The sequence below is a fragment of the Salmo salar genome, chromosome 25, assembly GCF_965601325.2.
Source record: "Salmo salar chromosome 25, fSalSal1, whole genome shotgun sequence".
NCBI lineage: Eukaryota > Metazoa > Chordata > Actinopteri > Salmoniformes > Salmonidae > Salmo > Salmo salar.
This window is the reverse complement of record NC_138315.1, coordinates 17535865-17551720: the sequence shown is the minus strand read 5'-3', so window position 1 is coordinate 17551720 and position 15856 is coordinate 17535865. Positions and strand designations below refer to the sequence as shown.

Here is a 15856-nt window from a genome sequence, read left to right as displayed (position 1 = left end):
TGCACTTTGACAGCCGCAACACCACAACTTGACTGGTGGGTCTGGTGACAGAGTGGGTCGAATGGAAGGACTGTGTTCTTAACTTCACTGTCCCTGAATCTGCCTTTGCAGTCAACATGGCAGAATGGAACTGGTGCCCATTGATTTGTATCTAACAGACCTAGGTTCAAGTACTATTTCAAATATCGCAATTACTTTCACATACATTCAAAGTAAGTATTCAGATCTATTTTATTTGAATAGACAAGTAGTTGAATGTTTCAATGTATTTGGAAATACACTTGGAAAGTATTTGAAAATAGTCAAATACACTGACTCAAATACACTCCCATGCATATTACCCAGGTATTTGAAAATAGTATTTGAAATTAGTATTAGAAAATAATCTCAAATACAATTTGGTAGACTATTTGGTTTTTACAAATAACCATTCACTCAAATAAAAGTACCTGTTTTGGGCTGTGTATTTGAAAATAATCAAATACACAGGAAAAAGTATTTGACATAACAGATACTCAAATACACATGTACTTGAACCCAGGTCTGGCATCTAATGCTGATCACTATGGATGCTCACCTGCTGTTCCCGTGCCTGATGATGCTACTGGCTATGTGTATGGATTATCACTGTGCAGATGCAAATGAAGACCAGGGCAATCAACTGCGAGGCCTCTGGAGGTTGTCAATGAAAGACTCAAAGCAGAAAATGAAAGGTGAGAACAACATGAGATGAAATGTTGTGTCTTCTTGCATCATGCTGATATAATATTACTAGGGCCCAGAGTTTTTCCTATAAACTGTTGGCCCTACATACTGTAACATAATGACCTCCCAACCGGCTGCTGGTGTTTGTTGGATGTTTGTTCATTAGGAAGTTAAAAGGTAAAAAAAAAAAAAAACACTTGTTGTGAAGTTCCTATGCCAGACAGCTTTAAACTGTTGTGACTGAGGTCACTTTGTTCAGATAAATATTTTCCTCTTATGTAATTGTGTCTGGGCTAACCTGCCCTGATCAGCTTGAAGAATGCATTAGCCTTTGCTGTCACCTTGAGAGATAGGACACTACCTAATACTCTTACTGTATAACAAACTTAAACAAAAGAGAAGAAAAGCAGTCCTTTTGTTCCACTGATAAGATGCACGTGTCCACAGTTTTATTTCTTACACCCATGCTCTTTTTCTCTCTCTCTCTCTCTCTCTCTCTCTCTCTCTCTCTCTCTCTCTCTCTCTCTCTCTCTCTCTCTCTCTCTCTCTCTCTGCAGGTGTGCCACCTCCTCATCCAATCAGAGGATTGGTCAAACAACAGCTGCTGTACTGCCGTGTTGGGATAGGATACCATCTCCAAGTCCTGTCCAATGGAACTGTAGGAGGAGTGCACGAACCAACTGAACATTGTAAGTTCTGCTGAACTCCCTTTAATCGATGACAACAATATACAGTATATCAGTTGTTCTGTATATCAGTTGTGTCAGAGGAATTGTTCATTTCAGAGAACAGACATGAAACAGACCTGGAATCCCTTGATGTAAGATCATTAACCTGTTGCGTGTGTGTGTGTGTGTGTGTGTGTGTGTGTGTGTGTGTGTGTGTGTGTGTGTGTGTGTGTGTGTGTGTGTGTGTGTGTGTGTGTGTGTGTGTGTGTGTGTGTGTGTGTGTGTGTGTGTGTGTGGTGTGTGTGTCACTCTGCGTTAGTCTGTATCTCACCATCCCTTTCATCCTGCAGGCTTGCTGAAGGTGTTTGCCATGAAGCGTGGTGTTGTAGGCATCAGAGGCATCAAGACTGGCTTGTATCTCTGTATGAGCCAAGAGGGCATCGCACACGGAGCAGTGAGTACAATTCAGTACATCTAACATGACTCTAACGTGACTGTTATAAATGGGGTATAGTAATGCAATAAAGACGTTTGCTTTTCTGATCATGTCATCTTGTCCACCCGTAGGTACAGTTCTCATCTGACTGTCTGTTCAAGGAGAACCTGGAGGAGAACCACTACACCACCTTTTCCTCCCTGTCTCACCCAGGCATCTACTTGGCCCTGTCCCATAAAGGAGAGGCCAAGAGGGGGACCAGCGTTGGGAGACTCCAGCCCTGCACACACTTCCTCCCTCGCAGAGCTCCATAAGTAACCCCTGTGCAACCCTTTTACAACCTTTCTACAACCAATGACCCCAACCCAGGGGTCACAACTGTAACTGTGAAGAGAATCCTGTAAATCCCTACAACGTTGAAATAACCCAAAATGTTGGGCATTTCACCCTTTAACCCAGTGTGACTGATATACTTGAAATTACATTGGAAACAGTGTAGCAACAGAGGAAAAGCAAATTGACATATAATGGTAGACTAACTCTAAGGGTCAATGCACACATAGCTCTTGTGATGCTCTGTTAGCATAACTGGATGTAACTGGACTGGACTGGATTAAAGGAACATCTGTTAGAAATATGAGGATATTTATGGACAAAAATATTTGTTTTTTAAGTCTACAGTGGAAGTCAGATTGAGTTGTGGTCATTACACTTGCCTTTTTTCAACTTTCACATTATTTATTATATTTATCAGGGTTGGCCCTAGCCTTTTGGGCAAAACATTTTAGTGGCCTCCCTCATGATGTTTGAGGGAGGCCAATTCTCCAATTCTACACATTTTGCCATGGGGCGGAGAGAAAATGTTGCCATTTTATTTTTTTAAATTCTATATTTCTATACATTTTGAGAGAAAAAAATAGCAGTTTTAAAGCACATTTCCTGAATATCTACCCATTTTCCCATGACTTATGCCATGTTAATGATATCTGAGTGAGAGTGACTAACAAAATAAATGTGGGCCCCCTGGAGGTCAGGGCCCCTGGACACCTTCCCTGCGTGCCTAGTCAGTATTCGGCCATGATTACGAAGTTAGATAGCTGGGTAGACTAACTTACCAATCAAAACATTTTTGTGACTGTCAGTGACTGACACAACAAGAGAAAAACTGCTGATGTACAACCCAATTTTGGGGGTTTTGGGAAAAGCAGTCGGGGGCCCTACGCGACCACTTATGTTGCTTATGCCTGCAGTCGGCCCTGATATTTATTACAATTTACTATGAATATACACTTCCCTCGGTATATATTTGGACAGTGTTACAAAAAAATATTTGTTTGGCTCTATACTCCAGAAAAAAATACCACCAAGTGTCTAGTCACAAGCTTGATGTAATCATTGTGTGCAAGTAATATGGGACCAAATACTCAACTTTTGACTACTTTAATACACAATAAGTGAAATTTGTCCAGATACTTATGACATCTTCAAATGGTGGGACTAGATACTGTATATAAAGTGCTTTCATTACAAAACAGTCAATCAGATATGTTATGAAATGAAAATAACTTAAAATAAAATGTGACATTCCGTATTGTCACCTCACCTTCAACTCAAATCCAAAATGCTGGAGTATAGATCTAAATAAATACATGTTGACATCCCTGTCCAAATACAAACAGTAGAAGTCAGAAGTTTACATACAGCTTAGCCAAATACATTTAAACTCAGTTTTTCACAATTCCTGACATTTAATCCTAGTAAAAATTCCCTGTCTTAGGTCAGTTAGGATCACCACTTTATTATAAGAATGTGAAATGTCAGAATAATAGTTGAGAGAATGATTTATTTCAGATTCTATTTCTTTCATCACATTCCCAGTGGGTCAGAAGTTTACATACACTCAATTAGTATTTGGTAGCATTGCCATTAAATTGTTTAACTTGGGTCAAACGTTTCGGGTAGCCTTCCACAAGCTTCCCACAACAAGTTGGGTGAATTTTGGCCCATTCCTCCTGACAGAGCTGGTGTAACTGAGTCAGGTTTGTAGGCCTCCTTGCTCGCACACACTTTTTCAGTTCTGCCCACAAATTTTCAATAGGATTGAGGTCAGGGCTTTGTGATGGCCACTCCAATACCTTGACTTTGTTGTCTTTAAGCCATTTTGCCACAACTTTGGAAGTATGCTTGGGGTCATTGTCCATTTGGAAGAACCATTTGCGACCAAGCTTTAACTTCCTGACTGATGTCTTGAGATGTTGCTTCAATATATCCACATAATTTGCCATCGTCATGATGCCATCTATTTTTGTGGAGTGCGCCAGTCCCTCTTGTAGCAAAGCACCCCACAACATGATACTGCCACCCCCGTGCTTCATGGTTGAGATGGTGTTCTTCGGCTTGTAAGCCTCCCCCTTTTTCTTCCAAACATAACGATGGTCATTATGGCCAAACAGTTCTAATTTTGTTTCATCAGACTAGAGGACATTTCTCCAAAAAGTACGATTTCTGTCCCCATGTGCAGTTGCAAACCGTAGTCTGGCTTTTAAAGGCGGTTTTGGAGCAGTGGCTTCTTCCTTGCTGAGCGGCCTTTCAGGTTATGTCGATATAGGACTCATTTTACTGTGGATATTGATACTTTTGTTCCTGTTTCCTCCAGTATCTTCACACGGTCCTTTGCTGTTGTTCTGGGATTGATTTGCACTTTTCACACCAAAGTACGTTCATCTCTAGGAGACAGAACGCGTTTCCTTCCTCAGCGGTATGACGGCTGCGTGGTCCCATGGTGTTTATACTTGCCTACTATTGTTTGTAAAGATGAACGTGGTACCTTCAGGCGTTTGGAAATTGCTCCCAATGATGAACCAGACTTGTGGAGGTCTACAAATCTTTTTCTGAGGTCTTGGCTGATTTCTTTTGATTTTCCCATGATGTCATGCATGTATTTCAAGGTAGGCCTTGAAATACATCCACAGGTACAACTCCAATTGGCTCAAATTATGTCAATTATCCTATCAGAAGCTTCTAAAGCCATGGCGTCATTTTCTGGTATTTTCCAAGCTGTTTAAAGGCACAGTCAACTTAGTGTATGTACACTTCTGACCCCCTCGAATTGTGATACTGTGAATTATAAGTGAAATGATCTGTCTGTAAACAATTGTTGGAAAAATTATTTGTGTCATGCACAAAGTAGATGTCCTAACCGACTTGCCAAAACTATAGATGTCCTAACCGACTTGCCAAAACTATAGTTTGTTAACAAGAAATTTGTGGAGTTTTTGAAAAACCAATTTTAATGACTCCAACCTAAGTGTATGTAAACGTACGACTTCAACTGTACATAGGGAAGTGTACGTGTACATAGGTTATGAGGTCTATTCCTCTATTTATTCTACACACACTCTGACCCCCGCCCCCTACCCCTCTCTCTCAGGGACTGATGCACACCTCACTGAATAAGACATACGTGCTTGCCAGAGAGACATGGTGAGGATGGATAGATTCACCACCCAGGATTTCAAGTCACCTCAGACCTCTCAGTGGACCTCCAATATGAGAAAACGATTCCACCACAATACGCAATAAAAATAACATATTTACTTGGGGTCAGTTCCTGTTAATTTATTGTCATATTCCTTCTTCATTCTCGTTCTTTTTATTTTGTACATTTTTTTTTTTTACTACGCCTGACACATGTATTATTATTTAAAGCCATATTAGTACGCTGATCATGACTTAGTGATAAATTATTAATAAGAGTGACTATATTTTTGTTGGAGATTACTTTTCTGGGAACATCTGAGTGATCTAAACTCTATAGACTAACAGACAGTCAGCTGGCCATTATGTTCGGCCTAGACTGTAAGGACAGGTGACCACGTCACCCCCTATGTCCGTGTCCTGTGGTCCGGTCCAGGGAGAGACACACACCCCGTGCCACGTGTAACCCTACCCCTGGAGGGGGAGGCTTGGGATCATTTGATCCCCTCGTTGAGTGGCAGGCCTCTTCGATCAGAACTCGCCTGCTCAGGTGTCCCTTTGTGTCTGAGCGGTGAGCGTGGGTTCAGGCAAGGCAGTAGATATAAGACCTCCCATTAAGGGAGAGAGAAAGGGATAGAACTGTGTGTTCATTTGGTATCAGGATTGGAAGAAAAAGACTCGATGGTGGAGAGGATCAAGATAATTACTACCGGCATCTAATGGTCACTAGGTTGGCCAGAAAAGTAGCTGGTCATCTTAGCGGCAATCTACAGATTGGTTTGATCAAGCCTTCCTTCTCTTATCTATTTAGGTCTTCGCCTTTTCACCTCTTTTCTTTTGTCTTTCATCTTGTCTATCCTGTACTTTGCGCTCTCATCCGTCTTCCTTCTCCTCTTTCTCCTCCGCGCTTTCATTCCATGCTGTGTTTCTGTCAACTGCTCTGAGATGGACTGTACAATAGATGACAGGGTGTGAGCGGAGACATGGCAGACCAAGAGAACACTGAGGAGCTAGCAGCTCCTGCTGCTGAGGAGATCATAGCCACTGTCACGGTAAGAATCTTACCAACCTGTGTGTGTCCATGCTTAGTATAGTGAATCGTTACCTACTTCAGTTCAGATAAGTGAATGAGCTTAGTCCTATACTCTTACAAAAAAAAAGATTATATCTAGAACCTAAAATGGTTCTTCTACTGTCTCCATAGGAAGAGCCCTTTTTGGTTCCAGGTAGAACCAATTTGAGTTCCATGTAAAACCCTTTCCATAAAGGGTTCTAGCTGGAACCAAAAAAGGTTATCCTATGGGGACAGCCGGAGAACCCTTTTGGAACCCTTTTTGGGTGTGCGTATGCATGTTCAGAAATTACTTCCGATTATGGTCAAGTTATATTAGCAAGCCACATGGTCAAGAGCTTTGGTTACATGTCTATGTTAACTATTTACGTGGCTCTATACTATTGGTCGATGAGTAGTATAAGCGTTGGGTCAATATCCATATCATCCCATAGACCCCTGAGGAAGAGCAGACAGACACATGGAGGATAGAGGTGGTGTCTGTGACTGATGAGGACCTCCCGACGGTCGATACCCCGGCCACATTGAATGTCAGTCCCCTCGACAGCCCCAATGACACCCCTCTACCCGACACTGCCGAACCTGAACCCACCAGTGAGCACAAAGCCCCACCAAGTCCAGCCATGCCAATCACTAAGGTCCAGCCTTTCATGAATGGTAAGAGACTGGGACTCCTTTACCTGTACATTTTCTGACGGTCTCTCAAAGAGAGGAGTGTGAGGTGTAATAGGTAAGAGTTCACCATTGTGGATTATAGGATTCTATGCCGACATTTGAATGAACATGGAAAAAGTCTTCTAAAAGGGTTATTTGCCGAGGGTGTTCAACCAAGAACCGTTTTGATCAGAAGAACCCATTTTGGAAGACAAGGGTTCTTGTAAGGCAAGGGGTTCTATCTAGAAACCTTTAACATCATAAGAAACGTTTTTGGAAGAAAGGGTTCTTTGATGATTCTTTGGAAAGCAAGAAGGATTATTTGAAAAGCAAGAAGGGTTCTACATAGAACCATATATAACATTTCCCGTTATGCTCAATTACAGGGAGATTTTCATAATAGTTTGTTTTACTGTAATATTTGTGTTTTTGCATGTACGTTGATTGGTTGATACATTTTATGCTATACGTGTCACAAACGTTGAAAAGATTAGACCAAGGCGCAGCGTGGATAGTGCTCATTTTAAATCCTTTTAATGAACACTTGACAAAATAACAAAAAAAACGACCAACACAGTCCCGTCAGGTACAAAGACTATAACAGAAAACAACCACCCACAAAACCCAAAGGAAAACAGGCTGCCTAAGTATGGCTTCCAATCAGAGACAACAAAAGACACCTGCTTCTGATTGGAAACCATACTCGGCCACACATGGAAAATGAAACATAGAAACAGAAAAACTAGAACAAATTCCCCTAGAAACAAACCAACCCCAAAACACACAAAACAACCCCCCTGCCACGCCCTGACCATACTACTATGGCAAAATGACCCTTTTCACTGGTCAAGACGTGACAATACGAGTATAATAATTTACTGTTTTCTAAACTAATCCAATCTGTTAGTAATTGGATTTATTGCACCTGTTACTGAGATGGTTGTTCCAGTTTAGATGATTGAGGTGGTCTCAGTATTCAATCTTCCCTACCCTGGCAGTTATTCTGAATGCAGGTTGCGGGTGACTAACAATTCCGCTTGTTGGATATCCTAACTCTGGCTGGATTCCAATTACACATCACTTTGCAAGCCGCATAATGTGACTTGCGGGCCTGATTTGGCCTGTAAACCAGGATATTCCTAACACCACTGTGTTAGGGTATAACTAGGCCCTCAAAAAAAGGCCTTATGATATATGCAATGTATTGTCTTAAATAATTACATTTTAAAGGCTGATAAGGCTGGTAGAACTGTTTATAGGGGGTTCTAGGAAGAACCTTCCAAAGATAAAATGGTTATTGGTAGAACCCTTCATAGAGGTTTCGAAGCAGAACCCTACATAGAGGGATCTAGGTAGAACCATATACATGGGGTTCTTTGAAGAACCCTACATAGAGGGTCCTAGACAGAACCCTCTGCAAAGGGTTCTACCCAGCACCAAAAAGAGTTCCCCTATGGGGACAAACCGAAGAACCCTGGATGGTTATACTCAACACCTTTTTCTCTAAGAGTGTAGTGGTTGGCCATGGAAGGCTCTTTGAATTCTAAATTCCTTTGTCATGATCCCTCAGAGGAGAAGACATGGTGTGGCCGGTTGGTGGCTCGCAGGATGGAGCTGCTGATCGGAGCGTCGGTCCTCATGGTGGTTATTGTCACGCTGGGCATTGGGCTGGGAGGTGAGCACTAACGAACATAGTCCATTTGTAATTAATTCATTATACTACTTTCCTCAGCTCTTTAAATAATTAATGCACCCTATCCAGTTATACAATTTGGGTCCCATCCTGCTTTAAAGTCAGTCATTGCCTGGAACCCCAGTTGCACAGTAAAGATAGAAACAAAGTGTTGTTGTCTGGTGTCAGTTTACAACCAACAGCATGTTAAGGGGAGTTTCATGTCTCCACAGTGGGTCTTAGCTGTGGGGGTAAGTTCCGCTGTGGTACGTCCTCTCGCTGCATCAGTGGCTCAGCGCAGTGTGACGGGGTGATGGACTGTGAGAATGGGGAGGACGAGCTTAGCTGTGGTGAGCAGAGCTAATTATCTCAACATATACACGGACAAACACACATTAGACTATTGAGACGCAGCCTGTCAAGGGACTCATTCAGTAGAAGCCTATATTTCTCACTCTCTTTACCTGTATCTCTGCCTCTGTCTCCTTCTCGACCTGACTGTTTGTACAGTGCGTTTGAGTGGAAAGAGTTCAGTGCTCCAGGTGCTGAGTGGAGGTGTGTGGAGGACTGTCTGCTCTGAAGACTGGAACCCTGCTCTGGGCCTTTCTGCCTGCAAGCAGCTGGGCTACTCCAGGTACGACTAGGGTATTTAACATGCGTTACTGGCCTTCTTGAGCCCTCTTTTTCATTGCCCTTGTGTGTTCCAGGATAGAGCTTGCCTTGTGATAATAGATGCATTTTCAGAGGGTGTTTCTGATTAATTGGCAATAACTTATTCTATTTACCCCTCAGGTATGTGGAGTCCCGCTCCCTCCCTCTCTCTGCTATAGAGCAGGACTTCCAGCATAACCTGGTGTCAATCAACCTGAGCCAGTCGGGCCAACAGGCCATCAAGATTCACAACGCCACCAGCCTCAGGTAGCCCACTGTCACCACACCAGAACAAGAGAGTTGATAGGGACTGCTGCTGAATTATTTTTCAATCAATATTCTGAACATCTCTGGTCTTCTCTCTTCGTCTTGCTCTCCCTTTCCTCTCTTTCTCCAGTAAGACTCAATGCAGCTCAGGGACGGTGACCACAATCAAATGCCTGGGTGAGTGGATATTTAAGGAAGTGGGAAACTATACACAAAGGTAATACTAGTATTGTAAGCTCATATTGTGCATGTGTCTGCAGAGTGCGGCTCCAGACCCCAGTTCAGCAGTCGTATTGTTGGGGGTAATGTATCAGCACTGGGCCAGTTCCCCTGGCAGGTGAGCCTACACTTCCAGAGTGAACACTTGTGTGGAGGCTCTGTCGTAGCAGACAGCTGGATACTGACAGCTGCACACTGCGTGTATGGGTGAGTCGAAAGTGAACAAACACACACACACACAGAATCATATGCAACACACACACATACACATAACCCACACACACAAACACATAATCATATGACAAACAGACACACACACACACACACACACACACACACACACACACACACACACACACACACACACACACACACACACACACACACACACACACACACACACACACACACACATAATCCAAAACATCTCATACTGTTCCTCCTTTCTCAGGTTTGCGTTCCCCACACTGTGGGCAGTGCATGTGGGGTTGACAGAACAACCGGTTAATGGGGCTCAAGCTCTGGCAGTACAGAAGATTATCTACCATGGCCGCTACCGGCCAAAAGCTCTAGACTATGACATTGCTCTGATGAAGCTGGCTGAGCCACTCACCTTTAACGGTAGGTAGGGACCCCTCTGTCTTCAAACATACTGTACATCTCTGATCTCCCTCCATTTGTCTTTATGAATGGAGGGAGGGATGGAGGCAGGTGCGAGGCTCATAGTATATCCTATGCTTTGTTTCTATAACTCATTTTTTTATCCACCTCAATCATCTCCCTCCATTCCTCATTTTCTCACACTGTCCACTTTCTTTTCAGCCTGATACACCCCGTCTTCTCTCTGGTCACCTGGCTGTCTCTCTCTCAGGTTTCCCGGGCTCTGACAGCGACATGTCATTATGTGTATGGTCTGTCTGTGGTTGAGGCCACAAGGCTCACCCACGCCCCTACTACGCTTGTTTTCCTGCAGTCCTGCATCTCTACTCTAGCTCACTTTTCATTATTGAATGTGTTGTTTTCTCACCATTTGTTAGTTGCTCCAGGAATAAGAATCAGGTCAATTGTAGATTGTCTCAGTGAACTCTTACTTTATCACTATTTTTAACCCAGGTGTTTCTGGGAAGTGTAGTTTGTTTCTGTGACCTGTCCTTTCTTTCCTGCTTCAGGGCTAGTGGAGCCCATCTGCCTACCTAACTTTGGGGAGGACTTTGAGGATGGGACCATGTGTTGGATCTCAGGCTGGGGGGCCACTTCAGATGGGGGTGAGTCTAGGGTGTTAAGCATCTCACATGCTGTTTGTCTATTCACACTAGTAGTCAGTCTAGGAGTCATATAGTTTGTAAATGTTTTTCTTTGTAAATGTATACTTTGTCTAAGTGTAGTCTGCTCTTTGCCAGGTGATGCTAGTGATTCGTTGCTCTCTGCCCGGGTCCCACTCATCTCCACTAAGGCGTGCAGCACGCCAGGGGTCTACCAGGGCTACATCTCTCCTGGGATGATCTGTGCAGGTTACTTGGAGGGAGGAACAGACTCCTGCCAGGTACTGTAAGCTGATGGTGGTGAGCCTTAGTATAGAGTGAGACCTTTTGTGATTGTGTAAGTCTACATGGGTTAAATATACATATGCTGATATGTTTTCACTGCTGTTAAAATATTGGCTGTGTCTAGGGCATTTCTGTGTGAGCCTGGGGTTTTACTGTTGTGTTTGTGGCCCCCAGGGAGACAGCGGGGGACCTCTGGCATGCGAGGACTCAGTGTGGAAACTGGTGGGGGCCACTAGCTGGGGCCAGGGCTGTGCTGATAGGAACAAGCCTGGGGTGTACACCCGTGTCACCCAGTCCCTCAAGTGGATCCACCAACAGATGGAGGTTAGGAAGGGGAGCAGGGGTTGGGGATTGGGGCAGGCAGTGATTGATGAGCAACTATTTTAGGGTTTATGAGAAGGGCCAAGAGTTTTGTTCTGACCAATAAAACGTCTTATCATGGGGTGCCATTTATCATGGGAGTTAGGGGAGAGAGAGCCAGAGAGTCAGAATGAAAGAATGAATGAATGAATGAATGAATGAATGAATGAATGAGGACGTAATTCCTCAGAGTGTGTTCAACAAAGCAGAGACGATTAGAACCACAGTGAAGCAGAGAGACTTGAACAGCTGTTGAGGGAGAGAACGGGTACAATGCTTGAGCCTCCTCTTCTGTACCTCGTGTGTGTTTTCTTATTCTGTTTCACAAGCCCAGCTGTTCTCCTGTCCATCGATTCACAGAACTAAGACCGACAGCAGTGTTCTATTCACATACTGTGCCTCCCCTCCCCCAAATCCAGCAGCTGGCTGTACAGTAGAGTACAGGGTTGCGTTCAGATATGAAATATGACATGCCTCTTTGACACATAGAGGAAGAAATCATTTCAGCTCTATTCATCACAGTTGTATCTGCAACATTGTGTGTTCACTCTTGTGAACGTTACCCAGTGCTTACGTTATGTTTCCTCACTGACACCTAGTGGAGACAAAGTATAACTCAAACCCATGTCAATGTTTCTCTTCTCATGTGTCTGTGTTTCTACATCTCTAGAAAGAAGAGGAGCTGAACCCCTCGGAAGTTAGTACGGACAACTGAATTAGTAGAGAACTCTTTTTATACATGTTACTTCTATCAAAAGTTTATAATATTGTACATTGCCTGGGGCTTAAGAGTACTGCCAACGAACCAAGTGTTGAATGTATAGCACAGGCCAGGGTTGGATGGCCTAACAGTGACAGCAGCCCTCACAGGACAGGCAAGGACAAACCACCCCCCAGAACAAGACACAGTAACCTTATAGACATGTTAGTGCTCAGAAAAGACTAGAAAAGCATCTGGATCAGAGTACGGTAGAGTATAGTACACTAAACCTTTGTCAGTTTGTATCCTACAAAACATGGCTACAACCAAGCACAATGAAGGCAGTGGCACACTCAACAGTAGAGGTAAGGCATTGTTTATTCCAAAATAAAAAGCTCTAAGGTAAACAGAGAAAAGTGAACAACAGTAGATAACAAGTGACAGCGATGTGAGAGATGTGAGAGACAGAGTGTGCAGCTGAGACCCACCTGAACCCAAGCCAGAAACACTCAGTGGGGATCTAAGTGCATCTCAGGTTGTCTGAATGACATCACAAGATAAGAGGGAAAATTTGATGGAAACTATACAGTACCTTGGGGCAGCTTTTCCCAACAACAAAGGCCCTGACTTGGGCAATGATATTAGAATAGAAGATGGAGAGTTCGGAAAACATTCTTAAAACTGTCCCTAGATCAGCTAGAGTACAAGTCCCCCAGTCCTTCTCAAACAGAGGACCAACGTGCTGCCTGTGAGGTCTGAGGATCCCAACTGCTCTCTCCACTTTTAATACAATCATATGTATGTGTACATAAATAAAGATTAACGTGTGCAAAATATCGTTTTTAGACTGTGATCTACTTTGTACTGTATCTATGTATTGTTGATCTGACTGCCTAAGTACTATTTCAGTTCCTCGTGATTGTGTTATAATAAACATTGTGTACTTGATTGTGCACTTGAAAGAGTGACGTCTGTGCTATTATTATAAATGATTTAAAAAATGTGACATACTGTATACACTGTGGCAAAAGTGGACATGTTTGTATAAAATCAGGGTACTGCAATCAGTTAACTGTGCAAGACCAAGTATATCTCAGTATCTTTGAATTTAAACCCCAACTGTGATTGATAATGTAACGTATTACTATGTCGTAGCTACTGTAAGTCAGTGACCTGCAGTTTAGCGTCCTTTGACTAATTTAACTATGGGTTAGTTAGGCTTTCTGTGCTTCTTGGCTATAGTTAAAGGGATAGATAACCCAAATTACAAAATGACATATTGATTTCCTGACCCTGTAAGCAGTCTATGGACAGAAATCCATGTAAGCAGTCTGTAAGCAGTCTAGGTGTGACAGCAATCCATGCTTTGGTTCTGTTTACCTGGCCACCATTACAAATGTTAACACTGTAGTATTTGTGGCACAAATCAAATGCAAATCAGTGGTACCTGCATTGGATTTGTGCCACAAATGCTAAAAGTTAGCATTTGAAACAGTGGCCAGATAAACAAAACCGACGCATGGATTACTCTCATACCTTGTCCATAGTTTTTAAAGGGTAAGGAAACCCATAAGTAATTTTGTAGTTTCAAAATAACATAAATTAATATTTTTCCTATCTTTTGTTAAAACCAATTGACATATCATTTTGTTTCTTATTTGTCATCTTCAATATTTAGAAAACTTAATCAGACCATGGAAAACAGGGCCACTAACTTGAATAACAAACCTTTTATACATAAATATTTCATACAAAACAAACAACACATACTTCTCATGTTCGTATATAAAATCTAGTTTCTTATTTTATTTTTTTCTCGTGGGGCCTATATGGCCATGTGTAATCCTTGGAGTCAGTCATAATCAGAGTGGGCACATTGTGTGTGTGTGTGTGTGTGTGTGTGTGTGTGTGTGTGTGTGTGTGTGTGTGTGTGTGTGTGTGTGTGTGTGTGTGCGTGCGTGCGTGCGTGCGTGCGTGCGTGCGTGCGTGCGTGCGTGGGTGTGTGTGTGCCCGCAAGAAGCAATTGAGTTAGTCATCATGCCAAGTTGTTGATTGGCTTAAGCTTTAAATAAGTCGTATTAGCTACACATAGAGTGAGATAATTATCCTGTATACCAGCAGCATCCTCCTCGCCAGCAAGTTGATCCATCTGACCTAACACATAGATAAAATGTGTCTGTAGACCAGACTATTACCTAACAACAATTATTCTGGTTACTGACTGGGCTCTGAATTACCACTTGTGAAGTAGGCCTAACTGTCTTTTAAATCCATTTTGATACAGTTAAACCTACTTTTAAATACAACCAGCATCGATTTGTGTCATGTACAACTTACACATGAGCCCGGGATTGTGTGTCTGTATTGTCAGTTGAGCTCCTGATATTTACTGAAAAATGCATAACTTGTAGCATTTATCCTGTCAAGAGGCACAGTTGGTTCTTTAGATGGGATCAGAGAAGGGCAGAATAGTTGGTTTTAAATAGAATTCATACTCATTAGGCAGTTATGGTTGTATCCAGCAGAGGGAAGCACATGCAATGTTAAAATTGTATTTACAGCTTCAAGAGAAGTTTCAAAAGAACCTCAGTAACAGCTTCAAGTAATGTACCTATGCTTCATTCTGATGGTTCAAAACTGATAAGACAAAGGTATCATATATTTTGTAATAGGCCTACATTTCTGGCAGTGTTGGAAAAATTACCCAATTGTCATACTTGAGTAAAAGTAAAGATAGCTTAAAAGAAAATGACTCAAGTAAAAGTGAAAGTCACCCAGTAAAATACTACCTGACTACAAGTCTAAAAGTATTTGGTTATAAATGTACTTAAGTATCAAAAGTAAATGTAATTGCTAAAATATACTTAAGTATCAAAAGTAAAAGTATAAATCCTTTAAAATTCCTTATATTAAGCAAACCAGATGGCACGATTTTCTTGATTTTTAATTTATGGATAGCCAGTGACACTCTTCATCACTTAGACATCAATTACAAACAAAGCATTTGTGTTTAGTGAGTCTGCCAGATCAGAGGCAGTAGGGACGACCGGGGATGTTCTTTTGATAAGTGCGTGTATTAGACCATTTTCCTGTCCTGGTAAGCATTCAAAATATACTTTTGGGTGTCAGGGAAAATGTAAGGAGTAAAAAGTACTTTAATTTGTTTAGGAATGTAGTGGAGTAAAAGTAAAACTTGTCAAAAATATAATTAGTAAAGTAAAGTACAGATACCACAAAAAACGACTTAAGTAGTACTTTAAAGTATTTTTACTTAAGTACCTAACACCACTGATTTCTGAGCACATTGCTTGAATCTGTTTTATAAAAATGGTAAAGATCCTGATGTTTCAATTTTTTTCTCAAAGTCCAAGGCTACAATGTGTGTGTGATTGTGTTATCATAATGTGATTTGATACAGATACTGCCCC

General features: G+C 42.1%; 2 protein-coding genes across 2 annotated transcripts; both read left to right on the top strand.

Moving 5' to 3' along the window:
• The first annotated feature begins 565 nt into the window (after nt 1-565).
• On the top strand, nt 566-5405 carry fgf9 (fibroblast growth factor 9). Its single transcript, XM_082969226.1, has 4 exons — nt 566-713; nt 1263-1394; nt 1724-1827; nt 1941-5405. Exons 1-4 carry the CDS (start codon nt 566-568, stop codon nt 2121-2123), a joined length of 567 nt encoding a protein of 188 aa, XP_082825352.1. The 3' UTR covers nt 2124-5405.
• Nucleotides 5406-6269: 864 nt separating this feature from the next.
• Nucleotides 6270-13335, top strand: tmprss3a (transmembrane serine protease 3a). The gene is made up of 13 exons (XM_014172956.2): nt 6270-6338; nt 6793-7015; nt 8583-8687; nt 8918-9034; nt 9195-9318; nt 9477-9602; nt 9733-9779; nt 9863-10028; nt 10273-10442; nt 10991-11086; nt 11222-11364; nt 11543-11692; nt 12399-13335. Exons 1-13 carry the CDS (start codon nt 6270-6272, stop codon nt 12441-12443), a joined length of 1581 nt encoding a protein of 526 aa, XP_014028431.1. The 3' UTR covers nt 12444-13335.
• Nucleotides 13336-15856: the final 2521 nt, after the last annotated feature.